General features: G+C 39.0%; 1 protein-coding gene and 1 long non-coding RNA gene across 10 annotated transcripts in view; one reads left to right on the forward strand and one right to left on the reverse strand.

Moving 5' to 3' along the window:
* Positions 1-7,871, forward strand: part of LOC138738773 (uncharacterized) — a 39,274-nt gene extending 31,403 nt beyond the window's left edge. Inside the window, exons 2-3 of the long non-coding RNA XR_011341724.1 lie at positions 2,974-3,130; positions 7,432-7,871. This is a non-coding gene — a long non-coding RNA (uncharacterized lncRNA). The remainder of the gene's footprint in view (positions 1-2,973; positions 3,131-7,431) is intronic.
* zc3h13 (zinc finger CCCH-type containing 13) overlaps positions 1-27,142 on the reverse strand; it is a 121,437-nt gene that overhangs the window by 4,788 nt on the left and 89,507 nt on the right. For 8 of the 9 annotated variants that reach the window (XM_069889648.1, XM_069889649.1, XM_069889652.1 and 5 more), the window contains 5 exons: positions 25,608-26,609; positions 22,235-22,690; positions 19,172-19,324; positions 17,033-17,233; positions 4,369-4,532 (listed from right to left, as the gene is read on the reverse strand). In XM_069889648.1, the coding sequence (XP_069745749.1) occupies positions 4,369-4,532; positions 17,033-17,233; positions 19,172-19,324; positions 22,235-22,690; positions 25,608-26,609 (1,976 nt within the window). Of the gene's footprint in view, positions 1-4,368; positions 4,533-10,790; positions 10,871-17,032; positions 17,234-19,171; positions 19,325-22,234; positions 22,691-25,607; positions 26,610-27,142 lie in introns of those variants that run through there. The other variant, XM_069889654.1, reaches the window with a different exon arrangement.

Below are 27,142 nucleotides of genomic sequence, written 5' to 3' on the forward strand. Positions count from 1 at the left end.
CGTCTATGCAGGAGAATTGGCTGGGCAGACGCAAGATCAGTTGGCATCGATGGGGAAAGACAGTAGTTACCTGATGTGAGATAGCAAGACTGTACCCAGAACGTATTGCCTGTGTGTACTGTAAGTACAGAAGTGTGGGAACATGGAGGGATTTAACAAAAGTTATCAGTTTACAACCTTTCCATCCTCATTTCAGCTGATTAAAGTGTTAAATCAGTGCACTGATTTTTGACAGTGCAGGGAAACGAAAATGGGACAGGGTGGGGTAAAAATCTGTTAACCCTACTGGTTGCTGAGGGTGGAATCGGACATTTTGGTGCTAGACATTTTGGGGGAAAAAATGACTTTTGTAGCCCTTCTGACATTTTTGGTGCCCAGGCATTGCGGCATTTCAGAAACATTTTGGGAACTGCCGCCAGCCCCTTTCCACAGGCAGTTGAAACCTGCAAAAGACTATCAATCAAAATACCGGGAGGTTCAACTCCACTAAGGAGTGCTGGCAAATGCATCTCTGCTGTCCTGCTCCTTCTGGGTCATCCCTGTCACTGAATCCCCGCAACGATAATTTTGAACAGGTTCTTTTTACCCCAGTTGTTGTGGAGAAAGACATTTAACAAGCGCCAGAAACTGCTCCATCTACCTCACTTTAAAAAACAACACAAATAGCAACGTCGTTAAACAGGAAAGTTTGTAGTCAGTCACTGTGATTGTAATTCCATTATATGTAATTCAACTTACAATAACCTACAATAAAAATATAATTATAATTTACCAAAAGTCTGTTTTTGATTGTTCCTGGAATGTTTTAAAAAATTTAAATATACCGCTATAAGCTATGAAAAGCCCTTGTTTGGCAGGGGAGCGGTTTCCTTGGGGAGAGAGTTTCTACAATGCAGAGGATTCAGGCAGTGCGGCAGGAGCAGGATGGAGTCAGCCAGCAGACAGTGAGTGGGGCGGAGGGCTAAAATGTCCTCCTAGACCTGCTGAGGGAGGAGTGATTTATTCCTCAGACCCACTCTTCCTTAAGGAGAGAATTTAATACCCACTTGAATCATTCTGATAATTACAATTACTGACAGGGCAGGCGGTGGCTCCGGGCCTGTGTATACCCAGAGGTATCCGGTTCACAAATAAATCAACAGCAGTTCTCCACATGGTGTGGCCATTAGTATCTTCTGATTACCTTGCCTGGGTATGAAGGATCTGTCTAACTTTTTTAACCACTATGTTGTATGGGTTCTCAACATTGCATGGCCTAACTCTGAAATTGTTCATCAAAGTATGAACAACGTTTCGAGTACAATTCAGATGATTGAAGAGCGAGACACACGGGAGACTTTGAAATCTGAGGCTAAGAAACATAATCTGCTGGTGGGGGCCGTGGGACAAGGTTGGGGAGGGCCCTTACTAAAGCTCAGCCTGGGCCCCGGGTCGTAATATAGTTGCCTAAAATTAGAGGGGTGAAGTTGAGGAATGAGGGTTAGAGGAGATATGACAAAATTTATTTTCCCTGAGGTGGTTGCAATCTGGAATGCACTGCCCACAAAGGTAATGGAGACAAATAATTTCATACTTTAAAAAAAAGTATTTGGACAAATATTTAAATTACAAGGCTAGAAACCAAGAAGTGGTAAATGAGATTAATATAATGGGTATTTGTTGGTTACGGTGGGCTGAAAGGCCTGTTTCTGTATTGCATGACTAAATAAATTTGAAGTGAGTGCTGTACTCATCTGTACCTTAGCCTTAAAAAAAAGAGACCCACGTGCACTAGAACAATTCCCCAGTGTTGATTGTCTTTAGCTATTGGGACTATCCCCAGTGAAATTTTTCTCTCCTGGTATGGCAGTCAAATGTTACACAGTGAAGGATTCATGCCCATTAATACTATAATCTGGTGTTACATAATGACAGACCTCGACCCATCTGTACTGTAACCAAATAATCCTTCCAAGTGAAGCAACACTTCACTTGTGAATCTGCAGAGTTCATCTACTGCATCCAGGTGCTCCCAGTGTGAAAACTCTTCTACATTGGAGACACTGGATGCAGACTGGGAGATCTTCTTGTTGAGCATCTTTACTCTGTCTGCTGCACAACGGGGACCTCCCAGCGGCTAACTATTTCAATTTTGTGCCCCACTCCCACACCAACATGCCTGTCCGTGGCCACATGCGATGCCAAACCGAGGCCACCTGCAAATTTGATGTACAACACCTAATATTCCGTCTATGCACTCTCCCACCAGATGGCATTAACAATGACCCCTGGTTTCCGTTAGCCCCCCCACCCCCCCACCGCTCCTTGTCTCTCTCTCTACCCCCAACCCCCCCATCCACTGCCTTCTTACTTTCAGCTCCCCACCTCCTTCCCTTGCCATTCAGAGAGCTATCTCCTCCCCATCACCCCACTTTTTTTCTTTTCTACCCTCCCACTCATATCCACTGATGACCTCTTTCTTGCCAGTGGGCCTGTGCTCTTTGCACTGTCCCTCTCCTGTCATTTTATTCAGACATTTCCTAGTTTGGGCTCATACCTTGACGAAAGGCTCAAGCCTGAAATGATGGTTATGTATCTTTACTACTTAAAGAATGCTGCGACCTGTTAAGTTTTGTGCATCCAGCATTTTTACGGTACAATAACAAACATGTGCCTCCCAATGCTGCATCCCAGTGCGATACAGTGGAGAGACGTGAGATTGTCAGTGGTATACCTGGTAAAAAGTACAGTCCTGTGCCCACCATTACAATACTCGTCTTACACTGTGACAAACCTGTATCCATTAGCACTGGATCCCAATCTTATTCAGTAACAGTCCATTCCTCATCAATTCTGCTTCAATGTTATGCAGTGATAGACGTCCCCACCAATGCTATTACAACACTATTGCAGTGCTACCGACTGGATATGAATCTGGTGCTGTCTGTAAGGAGTTTGTATATTCTCCATGTGAACTGTGTGTCTTTTCTTCAGGTGCTCATCTCCTCCTATCCTTCAAGTACAGGATACCATGATGCTTTCATGACAGGTCTATCCCACCAGCACTGTATCCCATGGGCACTGCTCCCTCCAAGCAATGCGCACACATTTCACGACCAGCACACAAAGTAAATGAAGGTGTGCCCAAAAGGTGAGTTCCCTAAAATAATGTAAGCCTCTTTATTAGCCATGAGAAATAGGCTGTGCCAAAATGATCTTGAAACAATTTCAAGTTTACATTTGCCCAAGCATTCTGTGCCCACATGCTTTTGGCACAGGAAAAAAAATTGCAGAACATAAGATTTTTGCTCACATTGACGACTAAAAATTAGAGGGAACTTTGCCAATGGAATGTAGTAACAGATTTGTGCCCACCAGTACCATATTCCAATGTAAATCTCTGACGGACCTGTACCCGTCAGTACTGTACCTCAGTGTTAAATAGAAACACCTGTGTCATCATTAGGGTATTGTTAAACTGTGACCACCCTGCGCCATCAATACTGAACACCAGTGTCATAAAGACAGAATTATGCATGTCAGTACCAATCTCCAGTGTTATACAGTGACAGACCCACCAGCTCCATCCACTGATTGTGACACGCCTTTAAGTGATGATATCACTGGTAGCTCCTTTCAACGAGTTGGTGCTGGCCTGTGATTTCAAAGCAGAAAGTCCACAGGCTCTGTTGGCATGGGGAAATTGGCACCCCTCATTAAAGGCAGATTTTCCTCTCAGATAGGGGAAATCTCACACCATATGGCAACCCTAAAAGAAGCAATCAAAAGCTTGACCATTGAGAAGGGAAGAATTAATTACAGACAGTGGGCATGGGCCAATGAAGGTTTCTGTATCGATAGCATGATACATTTAGGATTTGGAACTCACAACATGTTAATTATTTGTCGGATCCAAGGGAAGCAAATGTCCAGCACTAGGCAATACTGCATTGAAGTATTTCAATGAAGAAATTTTCCAGACACTTAATTTATACAAGGTCTTTAAAATACAAGAGATTCATTAGCACTTTTTCCATTGGGCAAGAGATGAAAAAGAGCTATAGATGGGTAGATGAAAGCTTGAAAGATAGGATGGAAGTGATATTTAAAAAGAGGTAGAGAGAATGAAAAAGGGAGATTCAAAAGCAGTATAATGGCTTGAGGACACCAATTGTAAGACAAAAGGACAAAAAAGAAGTTAGGGAGTGGGAGTGGAGAGAGGGAAGGGAGAAAGTCTGAAGTTAATTAAAATGTTGGGTTAGAGCATTGTTATACAGTACAAGGAATCAGGGACAAATACTGCCAATGTGTATTTACCAACTGAATGATAAAAGTCAGTACTTTCTGTGTCAGACAAAAATCTAGAAGAAAATCAACATTTACACTTACTTTTTCATTTCTTACTAACTGTTTGCGGATGGCAAGATCCCTACGAGAACAAAGCGTTTTACAGCAGGGTCCCAAATTGGTCAGCAGATGGGCTCTCTCTTCCTTTCGCTGAATAGAAGCCATATTGAGAGCTCCAAGTTCATCTTCAAAAATGATGTCTGTATCTGCATAGAAAGAACAGAATGAAGGAAAAACACAAAGTATAAACATTCACAGGAATGTAAGGAAAAGATAAATAAACTAAAACTATCATCAGCAGGAAGTTTTGATAAAGACAGAAGGTATTTCCATCAGAAGGGTGGAAACCAACATTCACAGGACATCAACATTAAAAATGCAAAAAGGCAACTCAGAATAAATTTCTTTAATTAGAAAATAGTTGAGGGAAGTAATACAGTTGTATTTAAGGGGAGAAAGGATTGCATATGCAGGATAACGGAACTGATAGCAACATCGATAGAATTAGATAGGACAGCATGGGAGAAAGCAAGTGCAGCATAAAGGACTAGAATGCATTGGTTGGTGAAATGGCCTTCATATTCAATCATTTTACTGTGTACTTAATTGTAATCCTGGCCTTCGATATTAGATTGCCTACCTCACAAAGCTTCTCATTTTTTGAATTCAATTTACCCTCCACAATTTAATAAACATATCATCTCACCAAAAATCATTAAGCATCACATTGTCTTCATGACATCAATGAAAAAAATGGTATGTATTCACGGAGTAATTCAGTAGATCTGATGTGTGAGGGGCAAAAAGAGCACAAACCAGAGACAGAGCAGTGAATGTTTGTTCTAATTCTACAAGGTCTGCTATTGAACAGGCTTGTAATCTGCCCCAGAACTTCCTCAGGAAGCTGTAAAGAAGCAAGTCAAATCACTACCATGGGTTTCGTATACGGATCCTTTCGAATACTTTTACATGTTTGTATACCTTTCCTGGACCCAACATAGAAATGTTATCATGAAGAAAGTACGCCAGCGCTTCTATTTCGTCAGGAATTTGCAAAGGTTAAGTAATGAGATTGGAGACCATGGCAAACTTCTATAGATGTGTAGTGGAAAGTGTGCTGACCGGTTGCATCATGGGAGCACGAATATATCTGAGTGGAAAGCCCTGCACAGACCAGTACATCACTGGTCTACATGGAATGCTGCTGTCAGAGAACAGCAGCAGTTATCAATGATTTATACCATCCAGGATATTCTTTGCTCTGGCTGTTGACATCAGGAAATGTTGCCACAAGGCATGTACATTCAGGTTCATGAACAGCTCCTACACCTCTACCATCAAACTCCTCAACAAAAGACTCAATCAGAGACTCGTTAAAAAAACTCTGACTTTGCACATTATTTATTACTGGTTTTTTTCTGTATTTCACAATCAATTTCTTTACATTTCTCTTTTTTGTCTTATGTATTTTTTTTCCTTAAGTACAGTTTACAGTTATCGATAAGTGTAAAATCTGCCTGGCCCACAGAAAAAAGAATCTCAGGGTTGTATATACTCTGACAATAAATTTGAACTTAATATAAAGTTTACTGTTTGAGTGAGAAAACCGATTTGATGGGTCTCAAAAGCAAGGAGATAGAACTAAATAAATCATGATTTAATAAATGATTTAATTAACAAAAGATGAATGTGGGAAAATGGTAATGGTAAAATGCATAGCGCACATTTTATAGACCAAAGTGGGAAAATCGCAATGGGGTTAAAATATACATACTCAAAGAACTAGATACATACAACAATCAAAGAAAAAAAAATACGATACCCACTACCACATGACTCAGTGCAGACATGGCTCCACATTACTAAGGACACTATCTAAGACATTCCAAACCCTTTAACAGTGCAAACCTCACCAAATGATTCTCCAGTGTCGTTCCACAGTTATCAGCCTGGAGTGAAGCAGGGTGGTCCCTTAAAGATAGCAAAGAGGGCGAGCCAAGAACATGTGGCGCCCTGTATAGTGCTAGAGGACTGGGGGAATCCATCCCAGGTCATTTACAGGGCAATAATGGCTCAATGCAGCATGGACTAATGAATTACAACAGCCAAAGGCCCAAGGCCAAGTACAGGAGGGCTGGAGGGTCCAGCCCAGGTAATTTAAATTAGTAAATGGCAAGGTGTGCATTAATGGATGGGGAGGGGCCAAACCTTAATTGGAAAGTGGTGTGTCTTCTAATCAGGTAGTGGGTAGTGCTGTCACGTGACAGCCACGACCCTTCACAATACAATCCACTCCTCAGAAGTCCACTCCTGAGAAGAAAACTACTATATCTTAATAGAAGCCTTAACCTTTACAAGAGAAAGATATAAAATTCTAGGAAATATATTCATTTTAACACAATTTACCCTACCTATTAAAGTAATAGGTAACGTATTCCATCTTTCCAAATCATCTCTTATTTTCTATAATAGTGGTAAATAATTTAAATACATTTTTTAACTGTGGTTCCACACGGATACCTAAATATTTTATTCCAGCATCCGGTCATCTAAATTCAATTACTCTCTTACATTGTGCATAATCTCCGTTGACTAAAGGTAATAACTTCACTTTTATCCCAATTAATTTTATAACCTGATACTTCCCCATACTCTTTTAATCTAACTTTAAATTGATACAAAGAATTTAAAGGATCTGTCAAGTAAATAAAAACATTATCTGCAAATAAATTTATTTTATATTCATCTTGATTCACCCTAACTCCATGAATCCTTGAGTCTTGCCTTATTAATTGAGCTAGAGGTTCAATTGCTAAAGTAAATAAAGATGGTGACAATGGACAACCTTGTCTACCTGATCTAGTTAGCCAAAAAGATACTGAAACCTGACCATTGGTCACTACCTTTGCACTAAGGTTCTTATATAACATTTTGACCCAATCTAGAAATAATGATCCTAATCCACATTTCTCCAGAACTTTGAAGAAGAAATCCCATTCTAGCCAATCAAATGCTTTTTTCTGCATCTAATGCCACAGTAACATTTATCTCCTCTTTTTTGAGCTAAATGCATGAAACTAATTAACCTTGCCACATTGTCTGCAGACTTCCGACTGACCAAAGAGATTATTGTTGATTTTAAGAAGGGAAGGCCTACGGACCAGGTACCTATTCACATGGATGGAGGTGGAGAGAATTAGTGGCTTCAACTGGAAATCCATATATCAGAGGATCCACCACATTAATGCCTCTACTTTCTAAGAAGTCTGAAGATATACGGCTTGTCATTGAAATTCTACAGGTGTATTATGGGAATTATATTGATTGGTTGCATCATTGCCTCGTTTGCAGAAGGCTGAAAACATAGCCAAGTCTATCATGAGCTCCACTGAAGACATCTATGTGAGATGCCTCAAGAAGGCAGCCAACATCATAAAGGATCCTTATCACCATGGTCACACCTTTTCTTGCTGTTACCTTTGGGAAGAAGTCACAGATACTATTGGAGTATCTGTTTGGCTGCAGCAAGTAAGAAATTTGGGCATATGTACATTGGACTTGTATGTATGACAATAAACTCTTCATTTGTGTTGATATATGACCTCAACCCTATAGCTTCTATTTATTGAAAATATTTCTGCAGAACTTCAACAAGAGCCTTTTGAAAATTCAGACACATCACATTCATTACATACTTTTTATTCTTCTTGCTAGTAAAATTCATAAAGACCAGCTATCATGTCCACCTGCATCTCTGTGCTTTCACCCTCAACTCCTTCAGAAACTTGTGAATGATGCATGACTTCAAGCTCAGCTTCCTTCCCTCATCACAGTTATAAATTCTGGATTTGACTGTCCCACCTTCATTAAAATGTTAACACCATTTAACTATCATTATCCCCTCATCATCAGGAAATTTAAATCATACAGCACAGAAAACTGTCATTTGGGTTAAAGTACCTGTGCCATCTGCTTGAACAGATTTTTACTCCATGCTGTTGGTCTTTGGCTATGGCTCTAAAAATCCCTTCTTTTCAAATAATTATCCAATTCCTTTATGGGAAAATACCACCACTGCATTTGATTCAACAAGGATTTTTTTTAAGAAGAACTCATTCTCTAATGGTCAACAGTTTTCAAAATTATTGTTGTGCAAGTGCATGAGCACTTGGGTAGGTATCTCCTCTTCTTTGAGGTTCTGACCAGAAGTTTATCTCCATTTTCATTTCATGACTGAAGATGTCAGAGGAGCAGGGGAACAATATATTCACTGGTTCCTTCTTAGAAGGCTATTTTACTAATTTGTCTGTATAATATGTATGAATGAAGAACACTCATTTGATTTCAAAATTTGAACTGACCTACATAATGCTTATGAATTTCTGATATTCTAAAATGCTACCAGAGTTATGGACAACTAGCCAGGTATTTTGCCATTAGCTTACAACATTGTTTTGGTTTCAATCAATCTACGTCTGTCTTTCTCTCTCACCCATGAAAAAAAGTGATAAATATACAAAGTGTATAATTATGGTGCATTTTATATTTTGAGTCAGCTCATTCAAATTTCTACTGGTCTACTGGAGCAAAATATAGACTACTTGATTTAAAAGACTGCAAATCCATACAGATATCAATTTATAGTTTTATATGAAAGCCAGACTCACACCCATTCTTCAACACAGCGTGCAAGGTTCAAAATTGATTTTTTTGATACCAATAATATATCAGCATTTTTTTCTACCCTGATTTTGAATCTTTATTTAGCACAGGGGTTCCCAACCTTTTTCTTTCCATTCACAAGCCTCTTTAAGTATGCCATAGGTGGTCTGTGATGAGTAAGGGATTGCTGAAGGTGGTGTGTGGATGGAAAACCACTTTTAATCGTACCCCACTGACTCATTATGTGCACAGTTTCATAACTCTAAAGGAAATGGGCCAATGACAATTTTTCTCAAGCAAAATATTTCAGTAACAATTGGATCTAGAGCAGTGATTCTCAACCTTTCCTTCCCACCCGATGGCATAGGGATTACTTAAAGTGGTATGTGAGTAGAAAGAAAAAGATTGAGAACCACTGGGTTTAGCACTTACTCACGTCATACTCTTTTGTATCATTCCATAGTTAAAAGGTTTGTGATAATGTAATTTATTCTTGCTTGATGTTTTTAAAATATTGAATATTTTCCTTTCTCACTGGAATTTTCCCTATGGAATATTATATTCTCAAAAATATTGGCTTATGCCCAAGACCATTTAGCCCATCCAGTAAATGTCATCTCTCAGAGTAATGCCTTCATCCCCATTCCCCCATTATTTCCGTCTTCTATTTTGCCTCACATGTACATCATTCCCTACTGATTTTCCAACTATTAAATGCCATTTACAGCAGCCAATTAAACGAACAAGTGGCATGTCTTTGGGATGTGGGATGAAACAAGGAAAACACACACAGACATCATCCAAGACAAGGATCAAAGTTAGTTCATTGCAACTGAGGTACCAATACTACCTCATACCACTGTCCCCATACTTTGTATGCTTATTTAATGTGGGTTGGTTTGATATTATGGTCTATTTGTGCATGAACTGCTTGAAGACACAAGAAAAAATGAGCAGAATTAGGCCACTCTGGTCCTCAGCCTACCCTACCATTCACTCTTATTGTGCCTGATCTACCCCAGAATTCATCTGTCCTGAGCCAGTTCCTGATCCTTCAAACAAAAATACCCCAATTAATTTAGCCTCCCTGATCTTCCAGGGTATAGAATTCTAGAGATTCATCACTCTCTACAGGAAAAGGTTTCTACCTCAGGTTTAAATTAATATCCTCCTTGTTTTGTACTGTGTCCTCTCATTGAAACATCTCAACACTGTTATGCTCCCTTAGGATTTTGTATATTTCACAACTTCACCTCATTCTTCTAAATTTCAAAGAACTTCCTTAGCTGCTGGTGATAGGACCACCTACTCATTCCAAGAATTAGCCTTGTTAATTTCTTTCAGACTGCCTTCATGGCTAGGATGTCCTTTCCAAAAAAAGGGGTAAAACTTTATTGTGGCATTGTCACTATTCCTGAAAATTGAAACAGCAGGGATTGGTAGTTTTGAATTGTGAGGAGAGGCTGGATATACTAAGACTTTGTCCTTGGAAGATAAGAGGTTAAGGGGTACCTTAAGGAAAATCTCGTGAAATGGTGCAAGTGCACCAACTCAAGTCTCAACATGGACAAGACAAAGGAGATGATCGTGGACTTCAGGAGGACCAGGAACAACCACACTCCACTACACATCAACAACTCTGTAGTAGAGAGAGTGGAAAGCACCAAGTTCCTTGGTGTTCACTTAACTAATGACCTATCGTGGACATACAACATCTCCTCACTTGTCAGGAAGTGGCAACAATGACTGCACTTCCTGAGAAGACTAAAGTAGGCAAGGGTACCGGCCACCATTGTGTCAACCTTGTATAGGAGTTCTATTGACAGCATCCTTTGGGATTGAGGTCCCTTTCCACCCTGCACATAGCATCCTTCAGCTGCTCCTATTGGAAAAAAAGATATAAAAGTATCAGAGCCACTTATATAGTATATGTTCAAGTACCTTCTCCCCTATTTTATCTAGCTCTAATCTGGTCCAATCTGGTTTTTCCCTTGTTTGATAAAAATCTGATAGGTATCTTAATTGTGCTGCTCTATAATAATTCTTAAAGTTTGGCAGCTATATGCCCCCTTGTTTGTACCATTCTGATAATTTATCTAGCGCTATCCTCGGTTTCCCCCCTTTCTGTAAGAATTTCCTTATTATTTTCTTTAGCTCCTTGAAGAATTTCTCTGTTAGGTGAATTGGTAATGAATGAAATAGGTATTGTATCTTTGGGAAGATATTCAATACAATTTACCCTTCCTATCAGTGTTAGTGGTAAGTCTTTCCAATGTTCTAAGTCGTCTTGTAATTTCTTCATTAATGGCTGATAATTTAGTTTGTATAGATGACCTAGATTATTATATAGTTGTATACCTAGGTATCGAATTGCTTGTGTTTGCCAGCTAAATGGTGATTCTTTCTTAAACTTTGTGAAATCCGCATTATTCATTGGCATTGCTTCACTTTTATTTGCGAAAATCCCGAGATCTTTCTTCTAAGTAATATAAGGAGTAAAGAACTTGGACTCGATTTGGATGGAGCACAAAAAAGATTTATTATGATAGCCTTAGCTGTAGCAAAAAAATGTATTATGTCAACCTGGAAATTAGAAGATAGCCTGAGAATACAGCAATGGTACATAGAAATGAATAAATCTATTCCATTGGAAAAAATAACATATAATTTAAGAAATAACATCACAGTATTCAAACAAATTTGGGAACCGTACATGGAACACAACGGAGAGGTCCTACCGCGGACCTCCACCGCCTAAAATGACAGATGGAGAAGAAGACGAAATGAACTGACCCAGTATGTAAAAGTAGAAGACACAAATTTTCATTGTGTGAGGACATTGTTTAATGGGTTTAATGTATCATATATGTTGAACATTGAGTGAGTGGGGAGAGAGGGGCGTGAAGGAGGGAGGGAAGGGAGGGGGGAAAAGGGGAGAAAATGACACTGTGTATATTCAAGAGGGAAATGTTTGTGTGTATTTTGGTCAGTATGGTTCATAGTGTGAAAAATAAAAATTTTTTTTAAAAGAAGTATCAGAGCCAATGCTACCAGGCTGAGGAACAGCTTCTTCCTACGGGCTGTGAGAATGCTGAATTATCAAAGGAACTGCTCACACTAACCATCCGAAACTCTCATATTCATGAAACAACATTCCATTTATGTATTTGAATAGTAGAGGTACACAATCCTTTATCCGGAACCCTAAGGGGACAGACAGTGCTTTCTGAATTTCAGAACCAAAGCCAGCTGCCCCAGATTTAAGCCCACCCGAGTCGCGTTGCCATCTCTCTCTCCTCCCCCCCCAACCGCCCACCTGAGTCGCATTGCCATCCCTCTTCCCCCTCGCCCACTGGAGTCGTGCTGCCGTCTTCTCTCTCCCTCCTCACCCACCCATCGTGCTACCATCTCTCCCCCCCAACTCACAACCTAGTCGCGCTACTGTCTCTCTTTCTCTCTCTCTCTGCTGTACTAGCACCAGGAAAAAAATGCCAGTTTTTGGGAGCTTTACGGATTTTAGATGTCCACGTAAAGGATTGTGTACCTGTAAAATATTCTATGTATTATTTGTCTGTATGTGTGTTATGTCTGCATATTTTGCACCGAGGACTGGAGAACACTTTCGTCAGGTTGTACTTGTCTTGAACTTAAACTTGACTTAGAGATGTTTATAAAATCACAAGTGGTATAGAGAGTAAAAAAATTACAATCCTTTTCCCAGGGTAGGGGAATCTTGAACTAGAGGGCATAGATAAAGGGCAGAGGGGGAAAAAATTTAAAGAGACCTGAGGGACACTTTCTTTACACAGAAGATGATGGATATATGGAATTTGCTCCTGAGCAAATGATAGGGATGGGGTAATTATAAAATTTAAAAGGCATTTAGAAAAGGACGTGTTTAGAAAAAGTTTAGAGGAATATGGGCTGAATGCAGGCAAATGGAAGAAGCTTGGTTGGGATTGATAATTGGGTAGATGGGGCTGTTTTTGAGCTGAAGAATTCTGAGAACTTACCTATTTCAAAACTCCAACCCTCTTGGAATAAAGCCCCACATACCATTTTTCTTCTGAAACAAATTCCTGCACCTGCCTGCTAACATTGGGAACAAAAACATCCAGATCCCTCTGCACTTCACTATCAGTGATCTTTTTCCATTAGATAATAAGCTGCCTTTAAAATCCTCTTTGCAAAGTGTATTACCTCGCACTCTCCCACATTAAACTCCTTGTGCCAATTTTTTGCCTGCTGAAGAGGTACCAGGTAATACATGAAACAACATTATCCGGAGTCGCGTTGCCATCTCTCACTCAACCAATTTGTCTGCTCACTCAACCAATTTATATTTTGTTGCAGAGTGTAAATATTACAATAGGCCCTCCCAACTGTTTTTAATGTTACCCACAAACTTGGATACCGTATACATTACTCCCTTCTCCAGATTATTAATATATATAGGAGACAATTGAGGGACCAGAACTGATCGTTGGGGCACTCCACTAGTTATATCCTTCCTTCCTGCCTCAAACAAGCATTTGGTTCCCATTGTACAGTCAAGATTCAAGCCTCTTTTATAGGCATGTAATAAAACAGAAAATGCAATGTTACTTGAAATTTTCTTTCGCCTACTGTAACACAGATTTGCCACCAGCAGAAGTTGCCTGGCACCCATTACAGTCAGAGAAAGTGATGCAAAAGAGTCTCCCTAGAGTCACTGAGAGTCTACGGATTCACCTCCAGCACTCCTGCAGCCTCTGTGGTCACAAAGCCTTCAGTCCAAACCATCACCAACCCAAACTTGAGATCTAAACCTCCAAAATGATCAGGAAGTCCTCAGTGCCCTTGGCATTCTCTCGCATCTTGGTCTGATACCTGGTACCCCTTCAGCCAGTCTCCAGCAGTCTGCAGCCTAGTGAGAATCCCTTAACCACATTCACCAGCAGCCCACAGCCTGCGTGGGTTCCTTGCCTTAAGTAACTAACAGCCTGTGTGTTCTTTAGCCTTAGAACCCTTTGCTGCCTCCGCCGCCGTAGTCACTGTCCTGTGGGTCATCTCTTCTGCTTTGCCTTTTCAGACGGGGGTGTGGTCTCCTCATTTTCTGCTGTCCTGTGCAAGACCTCTGTTTCTCCAGAGTCTGTAACCTCTTGAGGCTGCGACCAAACATAGGCGTCACCATCTTGGGCCCAGTGGCAGCACTGCCATTTTCTTTTTAATATGATGACCAAGCTCTAATTAATGCTAACTCATTTTCTCCAAAATGCTCATCTTATGCACAAACATGTTCCACGATAGCTGATAAATGAATGCTGGAAATCCAAAAATCACTTTATCTGTAAGCTTCCCTAATCGAGTTAGTTTGTTATATCCTCAAAAGTCCAGCAAATTTGCTTTTTCAAGAGAGGTTATATAGGTTAAGCCTGTGCTCTTTGGGGTTTAGAAAAAAAATGATCTTATTGTGACACTTAAGATCCTGAAGAGTCCAAATGGGAAAGTGGTTGAGATTTTCACCAGTGGAACAGTCTCAAATGAAGGAACATAGCTACAAGATAAGTGGTTGGTAATTAAAAAAGAGGTTTGTCGAAATTTCTTTTTGCAGTGCGTGGTGAATTTCTGGAATTCTTGACCTCAGAGAGATGTGGAGCCACTGTTGTTGTTGGATCAATAGAAGTTCAAGGTGGAGGTAGACACATTCTTGAAAATTGAGGGCAATGGGAAACTGCCACAAAAGAGGAGTTGAGGCCAAAATAGATTAACCATGATCATATTGACTGGTGGAACCAGTTCAAGGACCAAGTGGCCGAATCCTCCTCCTATTTTCTTGTGTTTTTGTGTCAAGCATAACTTAGCATTCATAAAACCTTGCTGACTTGGTTTGATAACGTTAAACTTCTCTAAATGACCAACTTCCTTGATTAGAGACTCTAGCATCTTGCCAACAAATGTTCAGCTCACAGGCCTACAGTTATCACTATTTGTTTTTCTTGCTGATCAAATAGATCAGATTTGCAGATCTTCCATTCCACTGGCACCCTCCTAAAACTCAGCGTTTGGAAAATCTTCAATCACTGGCTCTACTATCACCACACCTGCTTCCATTAAAATTCTCAGGTGTAGGCTATGAGGGACAAGCAAACCTGTCTGTCTTTAGTCCCATTAGATTTTTGAGCACTTTGTCTCTTGTGATATCAAGGGTTAGAAACTTTTCCATGCTATTTGACACAAGCTCATCAGGTATCTTTGGCCTATATACAGTGTCTGCCACTGTGAAGGCAAGTGAAGTGGAGATTAACATCTGTCATTTCCTTGTTTTCTATTATTAATTCCCAACTTTTGCCTTTTAGGCACTTTTTGCTTGACTACTATTTATATATCAAACAGAGCCCCTTGCTGTTTGTCAATTTTTTTTCTCTTTTAATTTCTCTTCTGTTGATTCCTGTAAAATTCCCAATCCTTTTGTCCACTCCTATGACTACATCATGGTTTACTGAATTTGCTTAATTGCAAATGATCCTGTATTATCATGACTAAAGATGATTTCACAAAATGACATTATCGAGAGGGAATAAAAATGTTAAAAAAACTCTGGAAAAATTTCTGAAAAGAGAAACAAAATTAACATTTCAAGTCAAAAACTCTTATCTGAACAGGGAAAGTGAGAAAACAAATTAGTTTTGAGAGAATGGGGGAGGTATGGTTTGGATGAAGGGGATATCTCTGATAGGGTGGGGACAGAATTGCCATGGTGATAAACTGTTAATGAAGGAATATCAATAATAGATTGAGGGAAGTTAAAGAGAGAGGGAAAAAAAAGGACGCAGTAATATATTATGACCTTTCCTCATTGTTTGGATTTGAATTTAGAGCCTCACCATCAAAGTCTCTTTTAACTGATAATTCATTACAGCAACATTTTTATTTAAATGGAATTTTTTCAATTGTATACCTCAACTGAAATCAGTTATTTGGGTATGAAACAAAACCCTGGTCTCTTATTGGTTTATTATAATAAATGAATGTGCTACTTTATGATTTCTAAGAAGGATTTTTTTTTTGTTCATTTCATGAGAAGCCAACAAGTAAAACTGTAAAAACGACCTTAAAATGCAAGGGTAGACCATGAAATAATGAAATGTTAGGGGGATTTCTAAATAAAACAAAAAATTTAAATTAGTACATATAGAATATTGACTATCGATAGATCCCGACTTAGAATGGGGTTCGGTTCCGGGACTCGCAATGCAAGTAGAAATTATCGTAAGTTGGGGTCTACCTGTACAGGTAGTATTCTGCTTTGTCCCTGCCGGGAGGCTGATATCCCCGCTTCTGCTGGGAGTCCGAGGTTGCTCTGGGTAACCAGGAGCAACGGCATCACCTCACAAACAACATTGTGATTTGGAACACATGTGCAGATTGCCTTCGATCGCTCTCCCTCCTCAATCTTTATTCCTTCCAGCGATGGCAATCTGCACATATGTTCCTAATCATTTTGTTTTTAAAAACACCGTTGGGTTCTGTGAAAGTACATTTACTTGACATCACTACAAGAGGAACATCTAAATGATGACGTTTAGGGAGGGTGGTAGCCGTGGGAAGCGATCCGTGTGCATTGATTGGATGGAAGCTTTTCCTTTAGAGAAGGAAAAGCAACCACGTTGATACAGGTAGACCCTGACTTACCTTTATTCAAAATTAAACTTTGAAACATTGAAAGTTGAAACATCATAAGTTGGGGTCTACCTGCAGTTGAAAATCCCACTTGAAAAAGCATTGGGAGTTGCAACATGTTGATTGATGTCCTTTGCGGGCTGTTTTACACTGGAAAAAGATGCTAGCTCAAATGAAAATTCACTAAAAGGTAGGGATGAAATCTAGTGATGTTCTAAGTTGGCTTGTCAATTTTCAACAGAACAGCATCATGTTTATCCCCAGAATTCTGCAAAGGAAGTTCCACGTATACATTTAATAGTTAGCCATCATTACTTATATTATGTTGCATATCAGGACTCTTTCACAGATACAGCAAGGTAATAGTGATGGTGCAACATACCTTTAGTATTGTTCAAGGCTGCCCGACAAGTTTCATTAACTTTTGCAAACAGTTCTGCACCAGCCAAGCGCCTGGATATTCCAGCTCGTAGAAGGATTGCACCAGGAGTGAATTTTAACAGAGCTGCTCCAGGTTCCTTTGGCTCTTTGGGCTGCTTGGGCAACAGACTTGACCAATCAACATCAATCACATCCATGGGATCTACAAAATAAGATTTTTCTTCAAATGAAGTTTTTGAATTAGCTGACAGAATACCCCAAAAGATCTATGTGGAAATGAGAATCCTCACTCAACATACTTTGCCATGCTTCTGAAACCATTTTAAGCTATTTGAGTGAGTTTCCTCCCACTTTTCAAAATGTACGGGGGTTGTAGGTTAATTGGGGTATTTGTTAGGCATGGGCTCTTGGGCCAGAAGTTGTGTAATTCATTTGGGGGGCTGGAATTATTTCTTTACATTTCTCTCTTTTGTATACATATTTTTTCGAGTTCAGTTTTTTTGCTTTACCATTAAGTGGAAATTCTGCCTGGCCCGCAGGAAAATCTCCGTCCTGTCCTCATCCCAGATCATTTGATTTATCAAATAACTGGAAGTTGTCGGTCTGTTCTCAGTACAATCAATGACCAAGACTCCATCACCTTCTGAGATTCAGAATTAATCTTTCTTTACAATATGGCACTTGGTACTGGCTGAAAATTGATCCTTGTCTGGACCAAATATTCCAGGTTGCACTCATATCTATGAGAATAGTCTACATTAGGCTCCCAAGAAACTATTCAATTTCTCCATAGAACACATGGTCTTCTTCAAACAGGATAATTGACATGAGAACCTTACAGCCTCAGAAGCATGACGAAATTGGAGCATAGTACAAAAAAGTAACTTTAAAATCCAAAACTATGGGACATACAGTACTCATTTGTGATTTTATTTTTTTTGATGATTCTCTCACCTTATTTAAACTACATAAAATACTTAGCAAGAAAATTAGTCAAACATGTTTGAAATGTTATGTTCAAGGGCCCAAGTCCTTTGTAATAGAATGATAAATAAAACCCACAATCCCTTTAAAAAGTGTGGTGAGATATTAATTTTGTGAAATATTTGAATACATTTGCAATTGACCATGACTTCTATTATTTCCATTCTTGGGATGGAATTGAATTCTAAAGAATCATTGAATAACAGTAAAGTTAGAAAAAGATTGGGAAATTCACATGAACTGTTATTGTTCATGCACTTCTTTATTTACTGGCAGAATGCAATTTTACTGATACAGACACAGTGGGTTTAGCTACTTTCAGTACTTTGGCAAGAATGGAGTCCTGCATAAACATGGGATAAGGAATGGAGAGCAAGCACAGTGTGCTTATAAGAAGCACACGAGCATTCACAAGAAAAAGAACAAACTCATATCTAGTAGAGAATGGTTTACAGATCAGGACTTGGATTTTATTGAGATCTCGAATCCAGCTCCCCAAATGAAGTTGTGTCATTAATTTGGGGCCAGAATTATCTGGAAATTGTTAGAGATTAATTGAAAAATAAAGTTGAATCCAAAAATCTAAAATCTTATAAACCAAAATATTGCAAATATATTCAACTTATTTCTCAGATAGATTATTTCACTCAAAAGGAATTTCAGGGTAATTTGACATACAAGAGTATGAAAATGTTACACAGCCATATCAAGAATGTTTGACTGGACTTCCAATATGCTTTATTCCAAAGTTACATAGCCAAAATCAAAAATCATAAAATGAAGTGAAACAAATGTAGAGGCCAAATAATGACTAAACTGCCACGTGAACGTCAATGGTGTACTTATAATATAAGGCACAACTGATTAAGCACAAGATGAAACAAAAGATGGCTGTAGTGAATCCTTGAGTAATGCATGCATTGGACATGTGATATTACAACTCTATGATGATGCCCTAATGCAACACAAATTCATAAAAAAACAATTATCGTATATTTTGGCATATAAGTCGAGTCATGAAACCCTAAAAAAAATTCTCAAAGGGGGGGAGGGAGAGAATGGACATATGCCATTCCAGTTATTAATTTTGAAAAATGACAAAATACACCATTCAAAACCATTTTATAGAAATAGTGCAAGTGTTTAATAAGGTTACCTGATAATTTATCTTCTTCCTGGTTCTCTTCTCTTTTTCCTGCATCATCTGCTAAAATTTCATCCAGCTCATCATCACTGATTGGTTCATATTCTTCACAAGCTCCTGACACTGATGACTGAGCATCATCTACTTTTCCATCTTGCTCATTTGCTGATATATAGAAAAAAGAGGCTGGTTGAATGGATAGAACATTTAAAAAGGAAACCTTTGATACACATTCATCACTCTTATCCCACATACATTAAATTAAATAAACAATTTTGATGGAGTCACTTAGGCAGTCAGTGATACATTCATAATGATTCCTAGCTTTAATCACGTGTTCTGCTGTGTTGCTTTCTATAATGTTATTTAAAATCTGCTAAGAGGTCGGATGCTCTATAATTCAAATTTGCTTTGGTAAACTCTATTAAGTAACCAGAAGGCCATTCAATCCATTCAGCCGATGTTCGCTTCCAGCAGAGCAATCCATTTTGTCCCATCCTCCCCTCCTTATTTTTCCTGTTTCTTCCCATGTGCTCATCAATTCCCTTTTGATCCTTTTACCAGCAACTTCCCATTTGATGCTTTTACCTCTGAGAGATAATTTAACAATTTACTGATAAACATATCTTTGAGATGTGAGAGGAAAACAAATTTCACACCATCAGCACCCAAAATCAGGATCCAACCTGGGTTTCTGGAGCCGTGAGGCTTCACCTTTGTGCCTCATGTTGGATTCTCCACTGGAAATGTCTGAAACTGAAACTATCTGAGGCAGTCTCCTGACATGATCCCTAAAAACAGGATAGAATCTATATGGATACAAATGGTGATACATCTTAAATGGACAAATCCTCATTGTTAAATGGTCATTTCTGGTTCTAAATTCTCCCACAAAAAAAAAACTCTCTACAAAACACCCCAGTATTTTATGTTTCAATCAAATCTTCCCCCAAATATTTCCTCACAAAACAATCTCCCTATCCAGGTCTTCCTGATCTGCTTCCAACAGATTGTAGTTCCTTCCATACATAAGGAGACCAGTAATATACATCAGACGTTGTTTCCCTAATACACTGTAGAACTGAACCATAACCTCCATACTCACCCTGCAACAAAAGAAGTCACATCTTTTAGCTTTCCCATTTACTTGCTGTATCCGCATACTGGTCTTTTGCAATGACTCACTGGGATATCCCAGATTCCTCTGCATTCCTGCCCTTTACAGTCTCTCGCCATTTAGATAACATGCTTCTTATATTTCTCCTGTCAAATTCACATTTTTCCTATTATACTTCATTGACCACTTCTTTGCCCTCCCACTTAACCTATTTACGTAACAATAAAAAATGTAATTCTTTATATGTTTATTATGTTTCTTCACATACTTTCCTACTTAATTTTGTACCGTACCATTAGCAGCCATACCTTCAGTGTCCTCATTTACATCATTTATGTAAAATGAAACACCTGAGGCTTTAGCATTGAGCCATGTGACAGAACACTTATTACATCCTGCCAACTCCCTGCTTTGTTAGCTAGCTAATCTTCTAACCGTGCCTACAATATGAACACATATTTGATTGATGTGGCTCCTTATCAAATGCCTTTTGAAATTCTATGCATAGTAGTTTTTGGTCTTTCTGCTTTATTAATAACGCGTTACTTCTGCAAAAATGTTGCAAAAAAGGGTCAAACATGATTTCCTTTTTACAGAACCAAGTTGACTTTTTATTTTGGATTCAGAAAATATTCGGTGTCCCGCCTTATGACTGCAATAACATCTTCTAACATATTCCCTCTGACTGCTGCTCAGCAGTCTTTAATTATATGCTGCTGAAGGAACAGCCGGTCTCGCAGCATCCACAGGAGGTAAAGTTATATTACTGATGTAATATTGCTGATGAGGAAGGGCTCAGGCCCAAAACAACAGTAATAGATCTTTACCTCTTATAGACACAGTGAGACTGCTGAGTTTTCCCAGTATCTCTTTATTTTTTTTTACTATAATCACAGCATCTGCAGACGTTTGCGTTTTACTTTAATTATATGCTTTATATCTTGTTTCTTTTAAAATGTTTCTGCCGTCTTTTCATTCTATTTGAACCTTCCTCAAATCTAGGGAATTTGGGAAAATTAAAATCAACTCATCAATTATCTCACTAGCCAATCAACAGGACCTGGAAACAAGTCAGCCTGCAACTCTAATAACCTTCCCTGCATCACTGCCCTTCTGATGATAATATTCTTTAACTTTTCTCTTTCTTTCAATTTGCATCTACCTGCTTCTTCCATTTTTTCTAATCACATAAAAACCAGTCATCACCCACTTGGGTCAATTCCCTTAAATATCTGTCTGCTAGAGAAAATAGCTTAGATATATTATCAAAATCTTTCACTGCTACGCCACATCCAGGCACAAGAAAGGTAATGGAACATGTAGCTGAAAGTTTGTAGACATAGAGATATAGAGCAACAAAACCAGCCCTTCGCCCAATTCATCCAAGTTTTAAAAATTTTTTTTTATTTTTCACACTATAAACCATATTGACCAAGATACATACAGACATTTTTTTTCTCTTGAATAAATAGTGTCATTTTCTCCCCCTTTTCCCCCCTCCCTTCCCTCCCTCCCTCACCCCCTTTCCTCCCTCACCCCCTTTCCCATTTATTTGAAGTTCAATCTATAAGATACATTAAACCTGTTAAACAATGTTGTCACTTAATAAAAATAAACAAGAAATTTTACTGAGTCAGTTCTTTTCGTTGAGGTGGTCCAATTTCCCTGTTTTTTTTATCCTTCTGAACCTTCCCATCTGTGTACCTATGTTTTTAAAATATCATAATTGTGCCCACCTCTCCAGCTTCCTCTGGCAGCTTGTTCCATCTCCGTAACACCCTTTATGTGAAAAAGTTGCCCCTCAGGTCCCTTTTAAATTATTCCCTTCACAAATCCATGCCATCTGATTTTCAATTTTCCTACCCTGAGAAAAAGACTGATTTTTGCTCACACACCTATATTCGGTTTTAAATTATTTTTCTCTGTTCTATGATTAATTTTTACATTTTAAACATTACCTCGAATGATTTCAACAGGTTCTTCAGCTTGGACCTCTTCATTCTCTGACTCTTTCACTGGCTCTTTCAAATCTCTTTCACCGGTCACTGCAGCCAAAGTTTCAGTTTGCTCAAGGTGCTTCTCGGTTTCTCTTCCTGTTCTTGGTTCTATTCGGGTTTGTTCCAGCATGGAAGCAGCTTCCTGAGTTCGTTCTTTGTCTTTATCAGGCACTTCTGCCGATGGTTTCTCTTTCATTACCTCTCTTCGTCTATCTCTATTTCTCTCCCTGCTTTTACCCCAGTCCCGATGTTCTCCATCCCGGTCCCATTCTCTCCTCTCTCGCCTTTCTCGATCCCGGTCACGTTCACTATCCTGAAGCTTTTCTCTGCTCTCAAAGGATCCAGTCCTGGAGCGCCCTTGTCGATCAGATTCAGGGGAGCTTCGTCTAGAACTGTGACTTCTTGAATCTTGACGATCTGTAAAATGTGGCAAGATCACATTACTCAGTAAAATAAAAATAAATAACTAAGTTTATCTTTCCATTTAATTCATGTCTTCTAAATCAAAGGGATCAGTCATTATCATGAGTGGCCATGTGGCAACTCCATCTCATGTTTTCCTATTTGATAGTTCCACTTATTCATGCTGTATATATCAGGGGAATTAAAATTATTTAAATAGAATTAATTAAAAAAAAATTAGACATGCAGTAACAGGCCATTTTGGCGCACGTGTCCATGCTGCCCATTTTACAACCGATTAACCTAAACTGAACGGTGGGAGGAAACAGAAGCCCCCGGGAAAAATCTACGGGAAGAACGTACAAACTCTTTACAGACATCAAGAGATTCGAACTCTGGACAGGTCCCAATCACTGGCACTATAAAGGCGATGCGCTAACTGATACGCCAACCGTGCCGCCTTCGTACTTATGTATCAACATTAAAATAGAGAAAAGTCTTTAAAAAGAAAATTCTTTATATTAAGTTTGGATATTTAAACTATAGAACACGTTGATATAAAGCCTTTACAAGTTAACTCTTGGATCAAAACAAGACCTGTATGATCATGCTTAATTGTTAACTAATGTCTGTTGCATCTTGTATGGATGTTCTGAGATCCTTTGTGACTTTTAGACACAAATGCACTGGCACCTCCCTTAGTGGAATCAGTGCTTTAAAGAGTTATTGTAACATTAGTAGAACTATGGTGTGAACTCTGCCCACTGTTGGAGGGTCGAGTAGCAATAAATCATCAAGGCTTTCTCCAGAGGTTGCCTGTCAGGACTGATGTTGGGGAGGCTGGGCCTCCAGATTGTTCTCTGACTAGCAAAGTGGTTCATCAGTAGCTGTTCCATATGCTGACAGACCACCTGTGTCCTCCCATCACTACCTTTTAGAAGTGATATCACACCCAAAGGAGCTGTTAAGAGACCCATAGGATCCATAGGGTCTATCAACCTTTGGAGCAACTGCTGCCAGTCCAACAATGGAATATATTCATTATGCCAATCAGAATGTAACCTTTAATCCTCATGTCTCAGTGCTGAGCACCTGCATCACTTGCCCCATCCTACAATGCCATTCCTTACAGGTAACATCTCCCCATCTCCATACCAAATCCTAGATGAATCTTGCTGAAAAAGTGACAGCAGAGGATAGGTTCGCAACAGAGAAGTGCATAGCATGAGTGGACATTTTTTTTTAAAGGTACTGATAGGTATGTTCTTGTGAGGCTTTGAAATTAAGAACCAAGAGTACTACACAAGTCAATGCTCTGTAGGCAGCACTAAGCAGGAGTACCAAAGTATAAATAATCAACATGCTACATTAACGTTGACAAATGGAGTCCACAATGCTCCTTTTATGCTGGATTGAAAAGACAACCTTGTAGATAGGTTCAGATTAATCTAAGGTACACTGATTAACCAATCTGCCTATCTGTCCTATAATATGAATGAATCCTGAAGCGTTAATGGATAGGTAATGCTGGCTGGTCATTGGTAGGTATTTGCTGATTTAAGCCTGATGGAACATCCTACATGCCCAATCACCCGAGTCATGGCTCTCATTTTCAGAATCTGGACTATTGCTTGTAACAGATTGTTCAGAATGTGAGAGTAAAAACTCCACAGCAGATAAGAATATGTGAACATTCCCCAGTACTGGGCTTAGAAAAATCTTAGACACAATTTCATGTTTCTGCCCACATCAGTCATTCAGCTGGGGCAAGGTGGTCTAAAGTCATCTAACTTCCTTATGGAGATTAGATATTAGTACAAGAGGTGAAATCTGAAACCTTCCTGGTCGTGTGGCTCATCCACTTGCAAGTTTAAATTAGCTGTGACATCAGAAAGTGCTCAAATAGACTTTCAAAAATATCACTCTCATTTTATATATCATATTCCATGTATTAAAGTGAAATATCTACCACAATGGATAAGCAAGTAAATCCAAAACATATGCCCAAATTAAACTAAAATTTTGCTGCTTGCACATGATACATATCCCCCATCCCCTGCACATTCATGCATCTATCGAGAAGCCACTTAAACACTATTACCATTCAAGGCACCTTCAATTCTCAGTGTAACAAAAACTAGCTTCACACCTCTCACTTTAAACACAGACCCTTTAGCATGTGACATTTTACCCTGTATAAAAGGTTCTGATTGTCTACCCTATTTATGGATCTCATAATTTCACAAACATCTACCTACCTTGATGAAGGGCTCAAGCCTGAAACATTGGTTATGTATCTTTATTTTTTTATATATACAAGTACAATGTTTGACCAGCTGAGTTTCTCCAGTATTGTATTTTTACTTCAACCATGGTGTCTGCAGGCTTTCATGTTTTAATTCATTTCAAAAACCTCTATCAAGTCACTCCTCAGCCTCTGACACTCCAAAGAAAAAAACCCAAGTCTGTCCAATCTCTCCTCATAGTTCATACCTTCTAATAATCTAGGCAACACCCTGACAAATTTCTTCTGTACCTTTTCCAAAGTCTTCACATCCTACCTGTAATGGGGTAACTAGAATTGCTCGCAATACTACAAAAATTTACATATGTGTTGGAAGATCTTTTCAATGTGGATGGTAAATCTCAGAAATTCCTACCCTGGAGGGTTGCAAAAGTTAGATCTTTGGGGTTATTTAAAGAGGAAGCAGATACATTTTTGAAAGATCAGGGAATTGAGGATTCTGGAGAACTGAAACAGAAGAGGTCTGGGGAAGATCATATTGAATTGTGGGTCTGGCTTCAGAAGCCTAACTTCTTGTTCAATATTTTCACTCTTTGTTATGACTAATATACATAAAAAGATAAATGTATATTTTGTTATGTTTTACTAATCACAATTAACACACAAACAAGGTGATTATCTTAAAACCTGAGGAAGTGCTGCGGCTGGGCTCTCCACGTTTAAGTTGATCTATTCGAGATTTACGTTCACAAGAGTCGATATTTCTATATTTCTGCCCATCTTTCGAAGTTCCATGCTGGAGTCTCCTCGCACCACTCTGATCATCTCCGCTGCGATGTGTAGATTCATTGGATGGTGATCGTAAACGGCTTGAAGTTCGGCTACGATTGCTGCCGAGACTGCTGCTCCGTTTGTGCTCATCTGATCTGTATGTACGATTATCAGCCATGGTAGGAGCTTCTAACTTTTCTAGCTCAGTTCTCGGAACTTTCCTTCGAGACTCTTCAAGGTTCTTGTCAGAAATTATACTTTCATCACGGTCTGGCACATCTCCATCTGACCAATCACTGAAAACTACATCTCCTGCCCCCTGGGCATTTCCTTCAGCACTTTTCTCGGAAACTTCTTCAACGGATTCTTCCTTTACCATTGCAGGTGGAGTTCTGGGACCCTTCCACTTTTTGGCATGTGGGATTACTTCCTCATCAGAAGCGTCTGAATCGCCTTTGGAGCGTTTACGTTTTTTATCGACATTTTTCTTTTTTGAGGCTTTCCTAGGTGACAAAACTGTTTCTTCTACTATTGGCTCTGCAATGTATTTTTTGGACCCACAATCATCATCTCTTTTGTTCTTCTTCTGAGACTTGCGCAGTCCTTTGTTCTTTTTCTTGCCATGCTCATGTGGTCCTGCAAGTCCTTCTCTGTCATTACCCACGTGGTGCACAACGCTGTCAGATTCTCTGCTTCGCAAACTCTCCACAGCATCAATAATGTGCTCTCTTTGCTTGTCCCCTGAAGATACTCTTTCTCTCATGGTATGGTCATCACGTCTCCTTGTGCTTTCCTTTTTGTCTGACCTCCTCTCATCGTCTTTCCAGCTGCTTGTTCTTTCCTCAAGCACACGTGATGGACTGAACGACCGGCAATCTTGCGGGCGTACAACTTGACTTAACAATCGGTGTTTTTCACCTGGAACAAATGTACAGAAGTTGACAAGTCATTAAAAAAAAATTCTATAGTCATATGATCAACTTCCAGTGGATTGGTTTAATGTTCTTACAGAATCTTGGACCATCATTTGTTTTTTTTTACATTCTATTCCTTGCCTAACAAATTCTTAAGGACATAACATCAATATTTCCAATAAAAAAGAGGATTATTTTATCAAATTATTTTATAATTTTAGTGCTATGAATTGGGTCACAGCACTCCAAAGCCATGATAGCTGATTTATGAATTATGTGATATAACAGATTTTGTCCCAAGAAAAACTTGCCAGTTCTGCTTCATAGCACGATGTGTGGCAGCTATACCTTGTTGTTCAGCATGCGGCAGTAATAAGTAATGGGAAATGATTTTTTTTTGTAGCCAAGCTGGATCAAGCAAGAATCGAAATGAATTGTGAAAATTTCAAAGAGAAACAAACTAATATCATCAGGGATCAATTTATTTATTGTTTATAGATTAAAAAAATCCTGTCAAATTTAATGGTTGAAAGTGTT

The sequence above is a fragment of the Narcine bancroftii genome, chromosome 7, assembly GCF_036971445.1.
Source record: "Narcine bancroftii isolate sNarBan1 chromosome 7, sNarBan1.hap1, whole genome shotgun sequence".
NCBI classification, from domain to species: domain Eukaryota; kingdom Metazoa; phylum Chordata; class Chondrichthyes; order Torpediniformes; family Narcinidae; genus Narcine; species Narcine bancroftii.